This window comes from Asterias amurensis, chromosome 6 (assembly GCF_032118995.1).
Source record: "Asterias amurensis chromosome 6, ASM3211899v1".
NCBI classification, from domain to species: Eukaryota; Metazoa; Echinodermata; class Asteroidea; order Forcipulatida; family Asteriidae; genus Asterias; species Asterias amurensis.
Window position 1 is genome coordinate 3,795,110 of NC_092653.1, and position 22,954 is coordinate 3,818,063.

Consider the following 22,954-nt stretch of genomic DNA (forward strand, 5'->3'; position numbering starts at 1 on the left):
GACTGTAATGGATTTTCTGTATTTTATTCATACCTACATACAAAAATTGCGTGGTCCAAAACTGGGGACTACGGTTTTGAGCAATTCTAGCGATCATCCCATGGTCTAAATGCCTTCTTTTCTTCTAAGCACTCGAGTCCATGCGGCAGGGAAACTAGAAGGCCAAAACTGCCAGTTATAACTATTTACCCCATCAGTTGTTGGGTTTCTACCAGGCTAATTAGCTGAACCCTTATCTTACACCCGGCCTAACCTGTGGTGAAGCCATCAATTTACAAAACTAAGTTATACAACACTAAAATGCTGTTTTTTCATAGTTAATTATATTATAACAAATTATGAATAATAAATGAGCGTATTTTTTATCAATAAGGCTTCTGATGTTTTTTTTTTTTTTTTAACCAACGTGCAAATTACAATAAAATCGTAATTTCTGGAAATTTGCCTATAAGGCGCACGTCCACTTCAACCTTCCACAGTTTTTTGTATGTTGTCATGTAAAAATCATGTGATCTTGTAATTGAAGTAGTGAAGTATGGCAGACAACAAACGCAAAGAACTTTCAGGGTGTTTTAAGTGTTTTTATCAACCATTTTAGCTAGGCATAGCCTATTTTGTGTTTAGTCTTATAAGGTAAGATTTTCTACTAAAATTATAGATTATCTAAAATATCAACCAGAAAGGCTACGATTTGTCCCATCATTGTAGGAGATTGAAGATTATGTTGTATATTTTCATGAAATTAAAAAATTATGTCATTGCGTTTTGTAAACAAATAGGCCTTTGTCATGGTGCAGCCATCTTTATTTTCTCCCATTGATATGATAACAATGTAAGTTAAACAAACAGCATCGCGTGAGCGTTCAATAAAAAACCTCAAACATGTATTTCATATTCAACGCGCGTACAGAATGGCGCGCTTTTCATCTTGCGGTCCCGTCGCGTTTGTGCAAGCAGCATCGCGCAGTGCGCCCTCTAGTTCTTATATTATACAAATATTGACTGCTTCGAGTGCTATGGTTAAAACTATGACTCCCGAGGTGATCCCCAGAGCGTTCTATTTCCCCGAGGCGAAGCCGAGGGAAAATAGAACGCTACGGGGATCACCGAAAATTTACTAGAGCAGGACTTGAACCTGCAACCTCTGGATTAATATGCTGGTGCTCTACCGTACATAACTATTAGCCCTTCAGCCGATTTCACGAATCGCTAGGATTAATCCTATCTTGAGAACTTAGGATGGGTTCAATGCATCCTAACGCTATGGATACGGAACTTAACATGTCCTAAGACCTAAGATTATAGGAAAAGTTTTGTGAAATCGACAGCTGATGTTGGCAGTCTCCCTATTTTGTTCAGGGGCGCCCAGTCAAAGGCAGGTACAGGCATGATATTTGGGCATTGGAAAAAAGTAGGAACATTTTATCCAGTACAAGGGCTGACTTACATTTACACATGGTGTAAGCTTTAACAGACTTTCCAGGCTATTTAATCACATTTTTCAAAGGGGAAAAAAAATCCTAAATTAGACTTAAGTAGGAAGAATATCATGTCTGCAAGTAATACAAACTGAACATTTAAATGCAAACATGTAAAATATAGACCTTTATCACGACGAGGTCATCTTGATTTTACTCCATTCCAACTCATTGTCTCCAAACTGAGGCTGGAAGATAATAGTCTGGTGCAATTTTTTCACAATGAATGTTAGCATTCATTACTGTTATTGGAAACAGGGAACATGACCAAGATGGTGACAGCGTGATAAAGGTCTATAGCACCTTCTCATAGCTTGAGTTTGGTTTCTGTGCATTTTAAACTAACACCTGTATCTAAAGACCTTTCTTTTGCAACGTCACAGCCAAAGTTTTTGCCAACCCAGGTTGGAAAACTATAGAAATTGCCATCAATGCAAATCAAAAAAAGATCGCTACTGTTTGTGATAATGTTACCAAATTATTCAAAAATTGTGTTTTGTTAAAATCAAAACAACTAATTGTGAGACTTATTTAATTGAAAACTAGCAGAAAATGTTGAATTTTTACGATTGAGTGTTTTACTAACATTCGGCAAACCATCCCAACCAAGGCGATTTGTTTATCAACAAAAGAGGTCTTTAGAATGGCTGAGCCGGGAAAAACAGCTGAAACACAACAGAATGAATGTATTCCTTTCAAGTAGCTCTAGTGCTGTATGTTTAACCACTATAGTTGTTAAACATACAGCTGTTAAGAAGTTCTCAATTGTGAATTAAATTCTGCCGTAGTGCCTCAAACAGTATGACACTAGCAGAGACTGCTGCATTTAAACTGTCCACCGCCTCTGCCATGGGTATGTGGACTTTACAGCCTGATGTTTTATCACAGATCTCCAGGGCTTGATAGCTTAACCCTTCAGTTTCACCACCGATAACCAATGCTGATTTGGTTCGCCAGTTAACATCGTGGTAGACTTCAGGTTCAAAAACAGGTAAGTCTGTATATTCCTCTTGGCTTTCCTCCATCAGTTTCCTTTGGAATGGTCCACCATGGTTCCGCTTTCTTTTTGAGGGACTCGTCCCCGATTGATCGATGCTTGTTGAGGTGTTGTTATCTGCAACATGCACTGTGACGTCTTCATCCAGATAGTTGGCCATTTCCTTCCATGGAATATTCGCGATGATTGGCATGTGGAAATGAGCACCTGCCCCTGATCGAAGAACCTTTGGCTCCCAAAGGTCAACACATCCTATTAGAGAGAAAATATAGAAGAAACTCAAAGTTTATAAACTTTAGAAGGTTGATCCAATAGAATTTCCAGTTGGACTGAGTTGGTCAAAGATTTTATTCCAATTGAAAATAAAAACCTACTGAATTTCCAATTGGACAGAGGTGGTCAACGATTTAATTTCAATTGGAAATACAAACCAACTGAATTTCCAATTGGACTGAGTTGGTCAACGATTTAATTCCAATTGGAAATAAAAACCAACTGAATTTCCAATTGGACTGAGTTGGTCAACGATTTAATTCCAATTGGAAATAAAAACCAACTGAATTTCCAATTGGACAGAGGTGGTCAACGATTTAATTCCAATTGGAAATAAAAACCAACTGAATTTCCAATTGGACTGAGTTGGTCAAAGATTTTATTCCAATTGAAATCCAAACCAACTAAACTTCCAATTGGACTGAGTTGGTCAGATATTTTATTCCAATTGAAATCCAAACCAACTGAATTTCCAATTGGACTGAGTTGGTCAGATATTTTATTCCAATTGGAAATTTAGTATTCCAATAGAAACCAACTCGGTTCCAACTCCAACCAACTTATTCCTATTGGATTTAAATTGGACTGAGTTAGTTAGGTATTTTATTCCATTTGGAAATTCACAATTCCAACTCATTCCAACTCATTCCAACTCATTCCAACTCAAACCAATTCATTCCAATAGGATTTCCAATTGGAATGAATTGGTAATTTTAGTAAGGGTAGAGAATAAAAAAGTTAAACTTTATACTTGGGAAATTATAGAGAGAGGATTGACGTTAAACACCTTGGGAATAATCTCTGAAATGAGTTCAGCTCGGTTCATACTTCCTGCGAATGTGAAGCGAATATTGATGTCACAACTCTGTTTCCAATGCAAATAATTCGCAAGAGTTGAGCACAGCTCAACCATGGCAAATTATTTGTTGCAAATTTGTAAAGCTTCGCATCTGCGTTCGCATTCGCAGGAAGTAATGAACCATGGCTTTATTGTGGTGGTATAACAGTTTTGGGTTGATAATTATAATAATTTTTAGTCCTGAAAAGTGTAGTGTGAATGAGAGCTTATATAGATTAAAGGGTATTGTAAAAGGGACTTTTCTGGCATCCTGCTTTTAAAAGTTTGGGCTCAATTTCATACTTTTACAGCCGAATTACAACAGAATAGGCGCTCTCAGTCTGTAACTTTTGTAGCGCCGTAGTTTTAAGTTTCTTTAGAGGTGGATTAAAACGGCTCATTTAAAGGTCATATTGTCCGTTGTGGATATGTAGTGGTAATGTGTTTGAGTCTTTAATAACTGTTTTGGTTATGAATGATATACCCCGGACGTGATACAAATATGTGTGAGAGCACCCTCAAGGCCGGTTTGTAGTCGGTCGCGCGACGGAAATCTTGCGCGCAATCCTAAGACTGAGGCCTAAAAACCGTGTCTTTTTATGATCGCGCGTCAAGATTTCCAACGCACGACCATCGCGCGACCGACTATAACTTGGCCTTCACGTGGTGAAAAATACGGCGCACACGACGACAAACCTTTTGTGAGGAGAATCCTCTGGCACTGTGCGGCCACAGCTGAACGAAGGATGGTCCCAAGGTTGCCTGGTTCCCTGATGTTATCACAGATCAGCGTCAGAGGCAGCACCGATGACTGTGAATGGAGTGTGTTCCCATGAGTTGGCTTCTTAAATACACCTTGTTGGAAGAGGAAAGACACAAATTACACAAATTGGAAATTTTAATAGATGGGGCATGTGGTGCTTTACCTGGCTGGCCAAGATTTTTAAGTTGTCTTTATTGTATATTTGCTTGTGGTAATGGTTCTGTGTTGTTGTTGTTGTATGTCCACGGCCTTTACTTAAATCTGGCTGTTTTTCTATTTTTAATAATGCTCTTAAAGACAGTGGACACTATTGGTAATTGTCAAAGATTAATCTTCACAGTTGGTGTATCTCAACATATGCACAAAATAACAAACCTGTGAAAATTTCAGCTCAATCGGTCGTCGAAGTTGCGAGATAATAATAATAATAGAAAAAAACACCATTTTCGTATGAAGTTGTGTGCGTTTAGATGGTTGATTTCGAGACCTCAAGTTCTAAACTTGAGGTCTAAAAATCAAATTCGTGGAATATTACTTCTTTCTCGAAAACTACGTCACTTCATGAGAGGGAGCTGTTTCACACAATGTTTTAAACTATCAACCTCTCCCCATTACTTGCAATCAAGAAAGGTTTTATGATGATAATTATATTGAGTAATTACCAATAGTGTCCACTGCCTTTAATCATTTAGTTAATAAAAAATATAAAACATTCAATGTTTGTATGTAGCTGCTTGGCACCTCTTAAAAACAGTGTTCCACTGAGAGGTCTCCCCAGGGTAAAGAAGAAATAAATAAATAAACAAATAAATAAGAAAGGTGTGAATAATTTATTACAAACAATTGAAAAAAAGAAAGGCCATTGAGGAACCACTTCACAAAAGATCAAGTATACGACAATCTTCAATGCGCTACATTAGAGTTACAAATATATGTTCTTTCACAAAAAAAGCTTGTCACATGTGTTTGGATCAATGGGAGTTAAAATGTTCCTTGAGTCGAACATGGCACAATGCAGATTATCTGAGGTTCAGTGATTCACGGTGAGTGCCTACTCATATTTCTCACAAGAAAATCTTCAAACCTCAAATCCTGGTGCTTATTATGAGAAACTTTTTATGTTTAATTTTTTTTGGGGGTCAAGTCAAGATTTTGTTGCAGGAAGGATATTTCCAAAGGACTCCAGCAGCTCAAAAAAATTCAAAAAGATTTAGGAAAACCGACGTGTTGGGAGTCATATTTGAGTCAAGCTTTTTTCAAGATTAAAAACTGAGCAAACTGTTATAAAAGTTTGTAAACCTCTAGTTATCCTTAGAATAATACACTCACAAAGAGTGTTACCACAACCCTTTCTCATTGTACACATGCACCTCCACTATGCAAGCCATCAAATCATTCTCACCTATAACGCCCTGTGGTGTTACAACATCCGACCACATGGTGATCTCTCTGTAGGGGATTTTGACGAGAACAGCTCTTGTCTTGTGCAAAGGGATACCCTCCAAACTCTGGAGTTGACTGAAGAACAGTGTGTGGGCTTGGACCCCCGAGTTTATAGCATCACTGATCAGACGGCGTCCTTCAATCATTACCCTGCCCGATTGCTCTCTGTATTTGCGAGACTTGACGAGCATCATCAGCCGTCTATCAAACACAAATCAAGAAAAAGATATTTGGAGTCAAATAAGAAACGAAGGATTGTTCTGCGATGGTAACAGGTATAATAATGACATTTTGCGTCATCTGCGAATGCGTCAGCTTTGAGGACGGTCACCCCTAAAATTTCTACCACAGTACTTGAGATGAATCTGCGTTTTTTAATTAGAATTTTAGTGTTTTTTTCTGTCTAAGTCTATGGACTAGTTGTGACTGAGGAGGGCTGGGCTTGGAGTTGGAGTCGGGTCAGGATGAGGGAAGTGTGGAAGAGGAATCACCAAAAAAAAGACCTAGGGCATGATGTAGAGTCAGAATGAATAGCAGAGACGAAAATAAGCAGGCAGAATGACACAAAATCTTAACATGACTGGTATGAGCTGATTATTTTATTTCATCACATGATTGCTGTAAAATAGCCTGAATTAAAAACAACAAAATGAATTTGATTCTGGCTGATGAGACTGCACTTTGTGGTAAACTGTTCAAGCCTGGAATTTCATCTTAGAAAGGATAGGGCAATTTTCATTTTGCAAAGGGCACTTCCATTGAAACATGTTAAGGTCAGTGGGAAACTTTTGAAGGGGCACCAAGGCCAAGACCAGGGGGGCAACGGAGGTCATGACCTCTGTGGGCTGCGTGTAATTTCAGGCCTGGTATTCATTGGACCTACAATACCAGATTAATCTGAGTGCTAATAGAATGGATGTTAGTTACAGACTACAATGTTCAGTTATTGTTTGATTGATGATGAAGATTCTTAAAAAAGAAGGCGATATGTAATTTGCTGTTAAATGGGGAAAAGTCTTAAGATCAGCTTGTTTGTTCTGATTTGCTCTGTACTAAGTTAAGTCACAACATTTCTTCTTAGAAATGAATTATTTACCTTGCAGAGCATATGCATTGAATAAGGATTTACCAGCATGTTATTTTGGTGCAGAATTTTACTCTTTTGTGCTCATTAGGTGCAGTAAATAAAGTTAAGAAATTAAAGGCAGTGGACACTATTGGTAATTGCCAAAGACTCTAGCCTTCACAGTTGGTGTATCTCAACATATGCATAAAATAACTAACCTGTGAAAATTTGAGCTCAATCGGTCATCAAAGTTGTGAGATAATAATGAAAGAAGAAAACACCCTAGTCACACGAAGATGGTGCGTGTAGATGGTTGATTTTGAGACCACAAGTTCTAGTCTTGAGGTCACGAAATCAAATTCGTCGAAAATTACTTCTATCTCGAAAACTACTCCACTTCATAGGGAGCCGTTTCTCACAATGTTTTATACTGCCAACCTCTCCCCATTACTCTTAGTCTTTACCATGTGAGGTTTAATGCTAATAATTATTTTGAGTAATTACCAATAGTGTCCACTGCCTTTAACGTATATAACTATAATAAATGTGTTTAAATTTTCAAGCAAATGCCACCAAAATGCAAACACTAAACACCAATCTGCAATTTACCAGCGATGGTTAGAAAAGTAAATCTACAGCAATTGAAAATTATTTGTAAGTTTCCCATCGTTGAATTGAGACTAACTAAAGGGCCTACATAGGCTACAAGAACGAGGCTCCATTGCAACTTTTCAGCTGATCAGCAGATTTCCACTTTTGTCTTTTCTAAAACAGTGCCATAGAAAACTGAAAAACACTGTACAAAAGTTAAGTGTAATCGGCCATTTCCTCTGTTATTTTTGCAATTAGAAAGTTGCATGTCTATTAAAAGCTAGCTTGCAGTAAAAATTGACATTTTCTTTAAGTATAGGTAGGGAATGGTTAAAAATGTTCAAAGGGTGTTCCTGTTTGTGGCTACAACGGCTACAGGCTACAAGATCAAGGCGATCCGTTGAAGCATGTAGTAAAATATTGACATCATGATCAAGGCAGGCTTGAGGATGTATGGAATTATGAACTCTCAGCTCACCACCCAGTTGTCGCATTTGATACCTCACCCTTTATAACGATAGGGAGGGAGGGTGCGTGCATTCAGTAACTGGATGAGAAATCATAATTCCTAATACATCCACAAGTCAGCTTTGAACATGACAAGACATCCTCTCTAACTTAACTTCATATGAAGTTTTTACAATGTTGTTTAATTATAATAGCCTTATAGTCCAAAACAACAAGTCTTTTCTATAAAAGTATTAAATAAGTCAACCCAAAAAGAAATATATTTAAGAAAAACAATTTCATCCCCTGAAACAGATTTTGTGCCCACCAGGGAACAATTTCGTCCAGCAACTTTGCATAGCAAAACCTGTAGACAGAACATATTTTGTGCACACTGAATGCCAATATTGGGTAGAATTTGTGATTTTTGAGTAGCAACTGAAACAAGGGAAATCGCTCACTGCACACTGAATACATGTATTGAGTAGTAAATGATAACTTTTGAGTTGCAACTTATGTATTTTGCAAAGCATTTTGTTCCGCTACAGTATACTACAAGGGGAATCGCTCACTACGTTATTTAGTAGCAAATGATAACTTTTTGAGAAGCAACAAATGATTTTAGTGTAGCATTTTGCTCTGCTATACTACAAGGGAAATAGTTCATTACATTTAGTTTACATTCACATTTAAATGAGACAAATTATGGATTAATTCGAGCTGGTGAAAAAATTATCATTCACAAAACCGTTTTAACATCTTGTAAGGCGTGAGATATTTTCTTGGTAAAAACCCCCACAGCAAAACAGATTGCAGCAAAACTACACAAATCTACAAACCACCCAAATCTTATCTACATTAATTTTATCCCATAGTAACTTTTTATAACATTGAATTAAAAAGATTTTATTAATTAGTGCTTTAAATCGCATTAGATTAAAGCATGGAGGAAGGAAGAGAAGGAGCTCGAACGAAGGGACTTCAAAAGTCGAACCCGTGGTACCGCGGTCGTTTAATGACACCTCGTAATCACCCACATACCTTATACAAACATCGGGCGACCTGGCGTATGTGAGTTTGCGCGTGCGCACTTGGTTCTTCACTCAACTATGGTGTCAAATAATGTCGTATGGATATACATGTAATAGAACAACCAACTTTTTTTGAGACGTGATAAAATGTGTGTACACTTTCGCCCACCAATTCGAAAAACACAATTGAATACCAACCATCCTTAAGTGCTAAAAAATACCCCAATTTTGCACCACCGCACGTGACAGGAAAGTCGCAAAAAATGTAAAAATATGCTATGATATTTCCATGTAAACACCACAAACGGTAAATGAAAACGTGTATATTCACAATTCTTGTCTCCAATGATTCAACTATACACGAAGGCAACGGTGCAGAGTGGCGGTACCACACCTTCTGTCAAAAAGATCTAATCACGCTCACTAATCGGCCGTCCAGCTGTGGAGGTCTTCTATCTTTTTCCACTGGTCAGACAGGGGCACTGTCATGGTATTCTTTTTTAACTCTGCGGTTTTGCGGGTCGTTCGAACTCCTTCTCTTCCTTCCTCCATGATTAAAGTAAACTGCATACTCTTTGTCCTCACTGAAGGTGCAGTAAATTAAAGAGATGTTCATTTTCTCAAATGAAATTCACCAAAATACACATTACTAAAACATCAATAAATCTACAATAATTTGTTTTTTTAAAGGTTTATCCCATAGTAATTTTTATAACATTGAATTAAAAAGGTTTTTAAAAATTAGCACTGGTGCTTTAAATCACATTGTAAACTACATACTCTTTGTGTTCGCTGAAGGTGCAGTAAAATAAAGAGGTGTTCAATATCTCAAACGAAATTCACCAAACGAAAAAGCACGGTGAGTAAAAACATCACTGCGTGCGCGTGTCTTTGGTAACGCAGCAGTGTTACTGCAAGGCATATTAGTAAAATTACTAGCATTCGGCTTCTACAATTAAAATTGTAGGCCTACGCTTTGTTTGTTTTGATAGTTGTATCTTGGATGTTATATAAAACAAATAATGAATGTTTTTCATTCGTGCAATTCGTTGAAAGCTAGAATGTTCCATTCAACTCGGCTCCGCCTCGTTGAATAGAACATTCCATCTTTCAACTCATGAACATATTTGCACCATTGCACTCATAAACATTCATTATGTGTACAATATAATATATTGTCAAGTCAACCGGAAGTACTATTATTTGTGACGAAACTGTTCAGGTCTTGTCCTGGATGCATCAACAGGCCGACTGATCTTGTAGCAACAAAAGGTTGGTGACCCGTGTTGGGGTCACTGAATCGTGCAGACGTCGAGGGATCTGCCACAAGATCAGTCGGCTTGATGATGCAACCAGGATAGGACGTGAAACTGTCGTCAGGAATAAATAGTAAGTCCAGTTGACTTAAAGGCAGTGGACACTATTGGTAATTGTCAAAGACCAGTCTTCTCACTTGTTGTATCTCAACATATGCATAAAATGGCAAACCTGTGAAAATTTGAGCTCAATCGGTCATCGAACTTCCGAGATAATAATGAAAGAAAAAATACCCTTGTCACACGAAGTTGTGTGCATTTAGATCAAATTCGTGGAAAATTACTTCTCTCTCGAAAACTATAGCACTTCAGAGGGCGCCATTTCTCACAATGTTTTATACCATCAACCTCTCCCCATTACTGGTCACCAAGAAAGGTTTTATGCTAATAATTATTGTGAGTGATTACCAATAGTGTCCACTGCCTTTAACTATATTCAATGACAATGGAGTGAAAGAAGTGCATTACTGGTTAGGGTTGCTGAGTCCAAAATCACTGCAAGTAATGGGGAGAGGTTGATAGTATACAAATATTGAGTGGCTCAGAGTGGAATGGGAGGAATATTATCGCAAGGTAAAATTTGGACTGTTTCATTTCACGAGGCGAAGCCAAGTGAAATGGAAGAGTCCAAATTTTACCGAGCAATAATATTCCTTCCATTCCACAAATTAAAGCCACTCAATATTTGTTTTATATAACTTACATATAGATCCTTGTCATTTGATGATGTATTTTAAAAGTATAACTTTATGAAAAATCACACAAGTTACTGACAACCAAAAATCATATAGCGCCGCATAGCGGCAACAATGCACAAATCGGATCACGACCTTTTGCACAGGTGCTCCTTTGTTTTAGCAGCGGCGCGGCGGCACACTGTACTGCTCAAAGACATTGGGAACAAGGATGATCCTAACTGTTGAATGGGAATTGCTATTCCCCATGGGCGAATAGGTCTTTTTGATCGCCGGTGCGGATGGGAGTAATAGTGATTATCTTCAAGTACGCGCTAATCCTCCAATCAGATTGGCAGAATGGAGTAATGATAAAAACCTATATTGCACGGCTAATATCACTACCATGCGTCTTGTGTGTTCTATGTCACGCACCAAGTTTGCTTGAAGATAAATCATAGATATAAAATAAAATAACTATTATTTAATTCTATATCTATGAGATAAATACGTTATCACACGCGCGCTCGTGGAAATACGGAAAATATAGCGCGTCTGCGTCCCATATCCAACTCGGCCTTCGGCCTCGTTGGATATGGGACGCAGAAGCGCTATATTTTTCCGTATTCCACTCGCGCTTGTGTGATAACTTATATTGTGAGGAACAGCCCCCTCTGAAGTGACGTAGTTTTCAATTCGAGACCTCAGGTTTAGAATTTGAGGTCTCGAAATCAAGCATCTGAAAGCACACAACTTCGTGTGACCATGGTGCGACAAGGGTGTTTTTTCTTTCATTAATATATCGCAACTTCGAAGACCGATTGAGCTCAAATTTTCACAGGTTTGTAATTTTATGCATATGTTAAATACACCAACTGTGAAGACTAGTCTTTGACAATTACCAATAGTGTTCAGTGTCTTTAAAGGAATTTGAATATAAAAACCAGTAAAAAAAACATGGTATCCAAAGCCATAAATTTTGAACGCTTCTTTGGTTTGAGGCTATTTTTATGATCTGTGGAAAACATTTTTCTGTCAATAAATAAACCCTTGGCAGAACCCTGGTAGTTTATCAGACCCAAAGTCAACATTTCATCACAATTTGTTTTTGTTAAGATATTACACGGCAAAGTGTTGCCATTCACTTGTTTAAACACAAGACAGATGGACTTGTCAGTTTACTTGCCCGACCCTAAAATCACTGGACTTGGGCCTCTGGTCCAGTGTAAAATTTGAACCCCGAATGGTCAGTGTTCTTCCCCTTAGCAATGGTCTGATGGCCAAATGCCAGTTAAAACACCTAAAGAAAAGTCAAAATTCCCTCCCGAGTAGTCGGACGGGCTAGTTCAGTGTTAGAAAGCATCCATATTTTATTTGAAACAATGACTAGTGAAAAAGCTAATGAATTAGTGAAATGACAAGTTAAGAAGTCAGTTCAGGTAAATAGTTGACATACTTGCTCACGGTCAAAAAATGATTTTTTTTTAATACTTTGTGGGTGGAAGGGCCTTGGGCTGCAAGTAAACAAAATTGCATTTTCAATTCCATATATAGCCCGTTGCCATGGTTACGGCTCATTTTGTTTGTTGGCCATTTTAGGCCGATGTTGGGGTCTGCAAAACTGGTTTTTAGCTCATATTAACAACTCCACCCCACCAAAATGCAAAACCCTTGTGCTATTTTTGCATCGTGCATTACAGTATGTTTTTAGAACTTGCAAAATCGCCATTTTTACCCTATTTTTGGACCCCAAAAATGTCAGGGGTCTCAGAAAACTTTCCTTTCGGCTGTGGTTAGGGCCAACATTGGTCTTTTCATATCTGGTGAGAAAAACTTGGGCAATTGTATCTTGTTGTGACAGTACTGCCTCAAAACTAGACTTTTTTCCACAAAACGTGAAAAAATGCTTTTTAAGGGTCTTTTCAAATAATGTTGACATACGTGTCCACATTGAAAAAAAGGAACATTTTTCTTATACTTTGTGGATGGTAGGGACTGGGGTCCAAATAAACAAAATTTACATTTCAAATCATTATATAATACGTTGCCATGGTAACAGTTCATTTGTGTTTAGGCCACTTTTGGCTGATTTGGGGGTCTGAAAACTGTTTTTTAGTTAATATTTACAACTCCACCCCACCAAAAAAACAAAAATATTTCATAATACCTTTTCCATCACTACAGATTATCATCCTTGGCTTTACTTGAGACAAAAAATTATTGCTATAAATTTCACCTTTGTGCTATGTTTAGAACGTGCATTAGAGTGTGTTTTTAGAACTTGCAAAATCAACATTTTTACCATATTTTTGCCCTCAATTTTTTTTTTCTTTTCAGGAGAACATTTTCCTTTCGGTTTTGAATAGGGCCAAAATTTGTCTGTTTATTTCTTGTAAGAAAACCTTGGGCAATTGTATCCTGATTTAACAGTACTGTCTCAAAGATAGACCCTTTTCCCCCAAAACATGGAGAAATGCATTTTGAAACATTTGCTTCATTTTGAATTTATAACAGAAAGAAGTAATACTTCCATCAATCTGGCAGATCTTCATAAGCACTCTGTAGTCTTAGTGCATTACCCAACATTGATCAGGACTTGTTGATGACCTAAATCTTAGAATTTGCCCCACCTCGGCCCCGCCCCAATCATATTTCTTGACATTGCATAAAACAAAGTTTTGTGAACAGCGGCTCTTTTTTGGAAGTCACACTTTTGAATTCCCTTTACAAATCAAGAAAGTTTGTGCAGTCTAAATTTGTATTGGTTCTCAGAATATTTCCCTTTTGGTTGTGCTATCATTATGGTTTGCATGTCTGCTGGGGCGAAACACTTTGGTGTTGTGACACTTTTGCATCAAACATGGTAATTTTTCCCAAAACAAGAAAAATGCATTTTGAAGATATCCCTTAGTTTGAATTGATAAAACACAAAAACGAGCATGATTATTAAACAATCTGGCACTGTTTCCATGCTCTTTAAAGTAACAAGTACAACGTTTTTATTTTTAAGCCATAACCATGCTTTGCCACTGAGAGTTCTTGTTTTGTCATGACTACTTTACCTAGTTGTACAGGTATGATTCACATTGCAAGAAGAGAAGTAGTGCGATGAGCATTCTTTACTATTCTTGTCTATACATGGCCTTATAACAGTCTCCTTGGTCCCCTGCCTGCTACCAAACTAAACATTTTCATCCCAATCAGAACAAAGAGGCTCTAAAAGTGCACAAATACTGTCTCCAAAGTATCTAAATGGCCATTCACCTGCTTTAGCCTTCTGTAAGCAGTTCCCCATCCATGGTGGGGTTCCCTTCAATTGTACTGTTGCAAACAATAACAGAGTTGGTTTATTTTTAACGTGATAAACAATTCAGCAGGTAATGTTTGACAAAGTTTTTTGTTCATCGTTCTCAGAGACATATATAACAAATATGAATTAGTAGATAGTGAATGGAAAAAAATAATCAAACTAGGATGAATAAACTTTTGTCACTGCAATTGCATCTTACTTATTTATGTTGAGCAGGTGCAAGTATTTACAACTTCTATCAATGTTGTTTCATTAAAGGAACACGTTGCCTTGGATCGGTCGAGTTGGTGTTTAAAAAGCGTTTGTAACCGTTTATTTCAAAATGCATATGATTAGAAAGATATTTTAAAAGTAGAATACAATGATCCACACAAGTATCACCCAAAAACATGTTTCTAACCATATGCATTTTATAACAAACGGTTACAAACGCATTTCAAAGACAACTTGACCGATCCCAGGCAACATGTTCCTTTTAAATGATCTCTTACGCTCATCTTGCAAATCGTTAGTATCATTGTTTTTAACAACACTTTTATGCGGAGGCTTTTTAATTTCCCACATGTGTGCTGGACATGATTGGATGCTCCAAACCATCTGCAGCACAGAAACTATATTGTTTATGATCTCTATCTCTATGAAAAGTTTTACATTTGGTAGCAGGCAGGGACCAAGGAGAGTAGGCCCTGTATTAAAGCAACTTGTAAAGAATGCTCATCGCACTCTACTTGCAATGGGAATCATAATGTACCTGTACAATAGGTGAAGTAGCCAAATCAAGAACTCTCGGTGGCAAAGCAGTGGTTATGGCTTGGTTGGATACCATTATGTTTAAATAAAAACTTTGTATTCAATACTCAAAGGGCATGGAAACAGCGTCAGATTTTTACCAGCATGCATTGTTTTTGAAAAGAATTACTATAGTTGAGGCAGGTAGTGTCACAACAGGATACAATAAACCCAAGTGTTTTCTCCTCAGAAGACATGAAAACACCAATAATCGCCCCAATCACAACCGAAAGGGAACACTTTCAAAGAAGAGGCGCTATTCACAACACATTGTTTTATGCAGTGTCAAGAAATATGATCGGGGCTGGGCCGCCAAACTCTAAAATTTATGTCACCAAAAGTTCCTGATCAATGTTGGGTAATCCACTAAGCCTACAGAGTGCTTATCAAGAGCTTCAAGATTGATAGAATTATTACTTCATAATGTTATAAATTCAATATGAAGAAAAAACAATTCAAAATGCATTTTTCTGTTTTGGGAAAAAAAGTCTATTTTTGAGACGGTACTGTTACATCAGGATACACTTGCCCAAGTTTTTCTTACCACAAATAAAAAGATCAATTTTGGCCCTAATCAAAACCGAAAGGAAAATATTCTGAGACCCCTGAAAAAATGAAATTTTGAGGGGAAAAATATGGTTAAAATGTTGATTTTGCAAGTCCGAAAGACATACTCTAATGCACGTTCTAGAAATAGCACAAGGGTGACTGTTACAGCAATATTTTTTTGACTCAAGTAAATCCAAGGATGATACTTTGTAGTGATGTAAAAGGTTTTATGAAATAATTGTGTTTTTTGGTGGGGTGGAGTTGTAAATATTAACTAAAAAATAGTTTTTCAGACCCCCAAATCGGCTTAAAGTGGCCTAAACACAAATGAACTGTTACCATGGCAACGTATTATACAATGATTTGAAATGTAAATTTTGTTTATTTGGACCCCAAGTCCCTACCATCCACAAAGTATAAGAAACAATATTCCTCTTTTTTACACCGTGGACACGTATGTCAATATTATTTGAAAAGACCCTTAAAAAGCATTTTTTCACGTTTTTGGGAAAAAAGTCTAGTTTTGAGGCAGTACTGTCACAACAGGATACAATTGCCCAAGTTTTTCTCACCAGATATGAGAATACCAATGTTGGCCCTAACCGCAGCCGAAAGGAAAATTTTCTGAGACCCCTGGCAAGTTGACATTTTGGGGTCCAAAAATAGGGTAAAAATGGCGATTTTGCAAGTTCTAAAAACATACTGCAATAAACGATGCAAAAATGGCACAAGGGTGATATTTAAAGCAATAATTTTTATTCTCAAGGAAGGCCAAGGATGATACTTTGTAGTGATATACTAGGTTTTTTTAAATTTAGCATTTTGGTGGGGTGGAGTTGTAAAAATGAGCTAAAAACCAGTTTTCAGACCCCAAAATCGGCCCAAAATGGCCAAAAAACAAAATGAGCCGTACCCATGGCAACGGGCTATATATGGAATTGAAAATGCAATTTTGTTTACTTGCACCCCAGGGTCCTTCCACCCACAAAGTATAAAAAAAAATCATTTTTTGACCGTGAGCAAGTATGTCAACTATTTACCTGAACTGACTCTTAAAGCACCGGTACTAACTTTAAAACCTTTTTAACTCAATGTTATAAAAATTGATATGGGATATGGGATCAACCTTTAAAAGAAGATTTATGTAGACAAGAAATTGTGATTTGTAGATTTGTGTGGTGATTTGATGTTTTAGTATTAATGTGTATTTTAGTGAATTTTGTTTGAGATATTGAACACCTCTTTATTTTACTGCACCTTCAGTGAGCACAAAAAGTACGTAGTTCACTGTGTGATCGAATGAGATTTAAAGCATCGGTACTAATTTTAAAAATCTTTTTAATTCAATATTATATAAATTACTATATGGGAAAAACCAAAAAAAATAAATAATAATACTGTAGATTGTGATTTGCGGATTTGGTGATTTGACATTTTAGTAATGTGCACTTCATTTCATTTGTGAATTTCGTTTGAGATAATGAACACCTCTTTATTTCACTGCACCTTCAGCGAACACAAAGAGTTTGTAGTTCACTGTAATTAAATGTGTTTTAAAGCACCGGTACTAACTTAAAAATTCTTTTTAATTCAATGTTTATGAAGTAACTATGGGGTAAACATAACCAAAAACAAATTATGTAGAAAAATATTGTGATTTGCAGGTTTGGTGACTTGACATTTTAGTAATGTGCACTTTTTTTTTCATTTGAGATATTGAACACCTCTTTATTTTACTGCACCTTCAGCGAACACAAAGAGTATGTAGTTTACTGTAATAAAATTTGATTTAAAGCATCTGTACTAATTTTTAAAAACCTTTTAAATTCAATGTTAAAATTTAAAGTAACTAAGGGAAAAACCTTAAAAAAAACAAAAACAAATACCGCAGATAAGATATTGAGATTTGCAGATTTGGTGACTTGATGTTTTAGTAATGTGCACTTTGGTGAATTTCATTTGAGATAATGAACACCTCTTTATTTTACTGTACCTTCAGCGAACACAAAGAGTAATCAAATGTGATTTAAAGCACCAGTACTAATTTTTAAAAACTTTTTTAATTCAATGTTATAAAAAGTTGCTATGGGATAAACCTTGAAAAACAACTTAATATAGATAAGATTTAGGTGATTTGTAGATTTGTGTAGTTTTGCTGCAATCTGTTTTGCTGTTTTTTTTTTTTACCGTGGAAGAAAAGATCTCTAATGCCTTACTAGATGTTAAAACTGTTAGGGTTTTGTGAATGATAACTTTTTCACCAGCTCCATTTTTTCCATAATCGTTCTCATTTAAAGGATTTGGGTACCTTTTCAAAATGTCCATAGATTTACATTAAACTTACAGGGTTTGAATATAATGATAGTGGAAAGCTTCCCTTCAAATATTACTTACTGAGGTGCTGTAGTTTTTGAGAAATGAGTAAAACAATGTCATGAAAATACGTTTGTAAATGATTAAAATAATTTTTGTCTCATGAGACGAAAATTATTTTCATGACATTGTTTTACTCATTACCCACAAACTACAGCACCTCAGCACGTAATATTTTCAGGGAAGCTTTCTACTATCATTATCTTCAAACTGTGTAAGTTTAGTGTAAATCTGTGGACATTGTGTTTTTTGTCCTACAAAAGTTACATAGACCCTTTAAATGTGAAAAATATTGTAAACTAAATGCAGTGAATGATTTCCCTTGTATAGCAGAGCAAAATACTACGCAGAAGAACAAGAGTTGCAACTCAAAAGTTATCATTTGCTACTCAATATTAGTATTCAGTGTGCAGTGAGTGATTCCCCTTTCATAGAATAGCAAAATGCTACACAACACGTATCAGTTGCTACTCAGAACTCACAAATTGCTACTCAATCTTGGCATTCAGTGTGCAGTGAGTGATATTGCTACTCAATGTTTGCATTCAGTGTGCACAAAATATGTTCTGTCTAACGTTTTGCTATAAGCAAAATTGCTGGATGAAATCGTTTCCTGGTGTGCACAAAATCTGTTCACGGACTATAGATGAAATTGTTTCCTGAACTATAATACTTTTTTGGTTGATTTACGAAATACTATTATGGAAAAGACTTTATACCTTTTTAAACCTTTTACAGCAATTACAATTGTAAACTTTATATAAACCTCATATGAAGTTAAGTTAGAGGGGATGTGTTGTCATGTTCAAAGCTGACTTGTGGATGTATTAGGAATTATGATTTCTCATCCAGTTACTGAATGCACGCACCCTCCCTCCCTATCGTTATAAAGGGTGAGGTATCAAATGCGACAACTGGGTGGTGAGCTGAGAGTTCATAATTCCATACATCCTCAAGCCTGCCTTGATCATGATGTCAATATTTTACTACATGCTTCAACGGATCGCCTTGATCTTGTAACCTGTAGCCGTTGTAGCCACAAACAGGAATACCTTTTGGACATTTAACCATCCCTATACTTAAGTACACGTCCATTTTTTACTACATGCTTTAATGGAGCCTCGTTCTTGCAGCCGTTGTTTAACCCTTTATAGCAGTCTCAATTCAACGATGTGAAACTTACAAATAATTTCCAATTGCTGTACTTTTCCAACCATTGCTGGTGAATTACAGATTGGTGTTTAGTGTTTGTATTTTTGTGACAACTGCTTGAAAATTTAAACACACTAATAGTAGTTATTTATGTTAATTTCTTAACTTTATTTACTGCACCAAATGAGCACACAGAGTAGTTTAAAAAACATATAAAAATATGTGCAGTCTATAATGTTTTCAGCCAGTCATTCCTCTTCACTTCTGCTTCAACTTCTGCTTTGTTGTATCTGCTGGAAGCTGGGCAACTGTTGGGTAAAATGATTTGACCAACTTGTTTTGCAGTGTAGGCGGCCAGCATTATCATAATTTGCTATGCCCATTTTGTGTGTGCGCATTGTCGGCCTGCCAGTGGTCGACCCAATGTCTACATGAAATGGCTGTTACAAATGACAAAATTCTAAGTCACCGAAAGCGTCAAATGCTCGGACAGACTAATTACTATAGCAAAATAAACTAAGGTTAAATAATATCATCGCCACAAATATTTGACAAGCAATCTTTGAAAGGAAAATTAAATTTGATCTAACGAAACCCTTAAAACTAATTGTGTTCATCCTTTTATAAAAAATACATAAAAAAAGTCATCCATACAATTCCTGGTAGCCGTTAACGAGACGCACTTATCACTCCTACGGGGATTATCGTTTCTGAACCTGAAATAATGAGTTATTGAATAACAATAGCGCAATTTAATGTCATGCAGGTCGTGAAAACAGCCACTGTTGGTTCCAATTTCCTGCCCTTTGTGTTGAACATGGAGGTTTGAGTTAATTTATACTCTTGCTCAGGGCAGCCTGCTTCCGAGTAAAAGTTATTGGGTTAATTTTTTGGCCCCGAGCCGCATGACTTGTCCATGTTTTCCCCGTGTTACAATAATAACAATAATAACAATACCTTTTTACGGGTTGTATGTAGTCTTGAAATCAAGTCGGTAACTGTTGTGCGGTAAAATGCCCTTGGTGTGATAATAAATGCATTTTGAAAGAATCTAATTCTGACTATATACTGCGTTGCAAAAAATATTTTATTTCTTGACTTAATACTGCATTATGTCTTGTAATGGATTATTCCTCAAATCCAAAAGGCCCAAATTATACAGCTCACAATTTCAAGGTATGTAAATAAATTTTATCATGTCAGAAGTAACCTGGTAAAAGAGTCAGCAATCAACAGTGTTCATTGCCCGATCAAAAAGTCCGGAACACAACGGATTCAATCTAACCCTTGCCTTTCGATCGTTAACGACAACGGACTGTTCAGCCATTTCCCCAACACGGGAGTAAACATCAAACTATTCACGGTGAGCTCCGTCCTGCTTTACTTCTGAAAACTAAACTGTGTCCCTACACATTAATCAGTGTATTCTATGGGTAAACCTTTAAATATTGGTTGTTTTTGCATCTAACCTATAACGTTTCAGAGAAGCACTCCATTCCCCAATCTCGAAGAGTATTTTTGACAGCCAGCCGCCATAATGTTGCTTGTGTGTGTGTAGGCCTACCACTACTACATATAGTACGAACGTTGTACATGTACATGTACACTAATACTAAATCATTACAGTTTTGTTACAATATTGCCACCGGTAACTTTGCCCAACAACCAGAAAGCTTTGTGCACAACACCATCGGTTACTGTGGTAATTTTGACCAACTTCTCGGGCAAATCTTGCCCAACTACAATAATATACACATTGGACCAACCAGTTAACCAATAATTTGGTCAACTTTGCCCAAACGTGTTGGGCAACGGTTTTGTTTAACCAACGTCCATTATTTGTGACCAACAAATTAGTAATGCATTTACCCAACACATTTTTTGACCAACAAATTTGCAGTGTAGAGGGTTGTCTTGTCATGTTCAAAGCTGACTTGTGGCTGTATTAGGAATTATGATTTCTCATCCAGTTACTGAATGCACGCACCCTCCCTCCCTATCGTTATAAAGGGTGAGGTATCAAATGCGACAACTGGGTGGTGAGCTGAGAGTTCATAATGCCATACATCCTCAAGCCTGCCTTGATCATGATGTCAATATTTTACTAGATGCTTCAATGGAGCCTCTATCTTGTAGCCCGTGTTTAGTGTTTGTATTTTGGTGACAATTGCTTGAAAATTTAAACACACTAATAATATTTATTTATGTTAATTTCTTAACTCTATTTACTGCACCTAATGAGCACACAGAGTAGTTTAAAATTCTGGACAAAAATAACATGCCGGTAAATCCTTATTAACCCTCTAGTCCCTGCACCGCCCGAACTTGCTGAAAACCAAGATTCTTGAAGTAAATTACTGGAATCGTAGTTGAAATTTTAAAAGATAGCCATGGCCTAATATTTATGCATAATTTTTAACCCTTTCGGTAATATTTGTAGGTACAAGTTCTCATGGGAACAATAATGCCTCTCGTTAAACGGCTACGGTAATTTTTATGGCGAATATTTTTGTGCACGGATAAAATGGACACAGTAGATTTATGATGATTAAATACAGTTTCCTTTGTGTTTACTAATGAGCGTTTGTTGGGTAAGAGCTAAATAATTTCATCATCATTAGCTTTGACAAGTCAACTGGGAAGGGAGAATTAATAATGATCTATAACAACTAGATGGATTAACAGTGTAGACCCACTAATGACTATCGAGTTTTCTTTTGATGTTTCTTTTTTTTCTACAAACCACAAGCTAGGGAGGTTTCCTCCTATAACCGCACACAGTGTATCGCTAGGCGGCTGGGCGGTCTAGTGGCTAAATGGGCAAAGGCAGTGGACACTATTGGTAATTACTCAAAATAATTATTAGCATAAAACATTTCTTGGTAACGAGTAATGGGGAGAGGTTGATAGAATAAAACATTGCGAGAAACGGCCCCGTCTGAAGTGACAACAAATTCGAGAAAGAAGTAATTTCATTTGAGATAATGAACACCTCTTTATTTTACTGCACCTTCAGTGAACACAAAGAGTATGTAGTTCACTGCAATCTAATGTAATTTAAAGCACCGGTACTAACTTAAAAAAAAAACCTTTTTAATTCAATGTTACATGAAGTAACAAAGGAATAATGATAACCTCCCCCCCCCCCCCACCCAAACAAAAAAATGTAGATCGATATTTTTGTGAGGTGATTTGATGTTTTAGTAATGTTTTAGTTGGAGATAAGGAACACCTTTTTATTTTACTGCGTCTTCAGCGAACACAAAGTGTATGTAGTTCACTGTAATCGAATGTGATTTAAAGCACCTGTACTAATTTTTCAATCAATGTTATAACTAGACAGCGAAGCTGCCATGGCGAGCTGCCGATCACCAGATAGACCCAATGACTGACAGAAAAACCAATTATTTGATCAACTGGTGGTCAAAGGTGTGGAGACATTGACAAGTATGAAGTAATGGTCATTTAAGGTTTTCATTGTTTTAGCTCATTCAACCGGAACCAGTGATAAACTCTTTGAGTTTCATCTTTTCGCACACGTGTGTGTGTGTGTTTACCTCTGTCATGTCTTTGACCCGTCGACCGTCGTGATTTTTAGCCGCTGCTCACGTCACATGGGTATTATGTAATCATTATCATTCATAAGTAGCTTTTGACTCTCGGCTGAAAAAGCCGGGCGGCCAGGTGCATTTTTTACTCGAGTTAATTATTACTAAATGCAAATTTTGAGAGTAAAATGGTTAATAACCGGTATCTACGATGTCTATTTGGCCATAAAAGGTAATAGTTGAAATATTGAGACCATCCTTTATTGGCTCTTTAAACCAAAAACTTTAACATTTCCACTGAGCGCGGACGGCCAGA

The 22,954-nt window shown here is 36.8% G+C and overlaps 1 protein-coding gene across 1 annotated transcript in view; it reads right to left on the minus strand.

Moving 5' to 3' along the window:
• Positions 1-407: 407 nt before the first annotated feature.
• Positions 408-22,954, minus strand: part of LOC139938606 (rRNA methyltransferase 3, mitochondrial-like) — a 44,856-nt gene continuing 22,309 nt past the window's right edge. Inside the window, exons 2-4 of the mRNA XM_071934198.1 lie at positions 5,752-5,993; positions 4,283-4,441; positions 408-2,727 (exon numbers count right to left, since the gene is read on the minus strand). Coding sequence (XP_071790299.1) covers positions 2,240-2,727; positions 4,283-4,441; positions 5,752-5,993 — 889 coding nt within the window. The 3' untranslated portion in view covers positions 408-2,239. The remainder of the gene's footprint in view (positions 2,728-4,282; positions 4,442-5,751; positions 5,994-22,954) is intronic.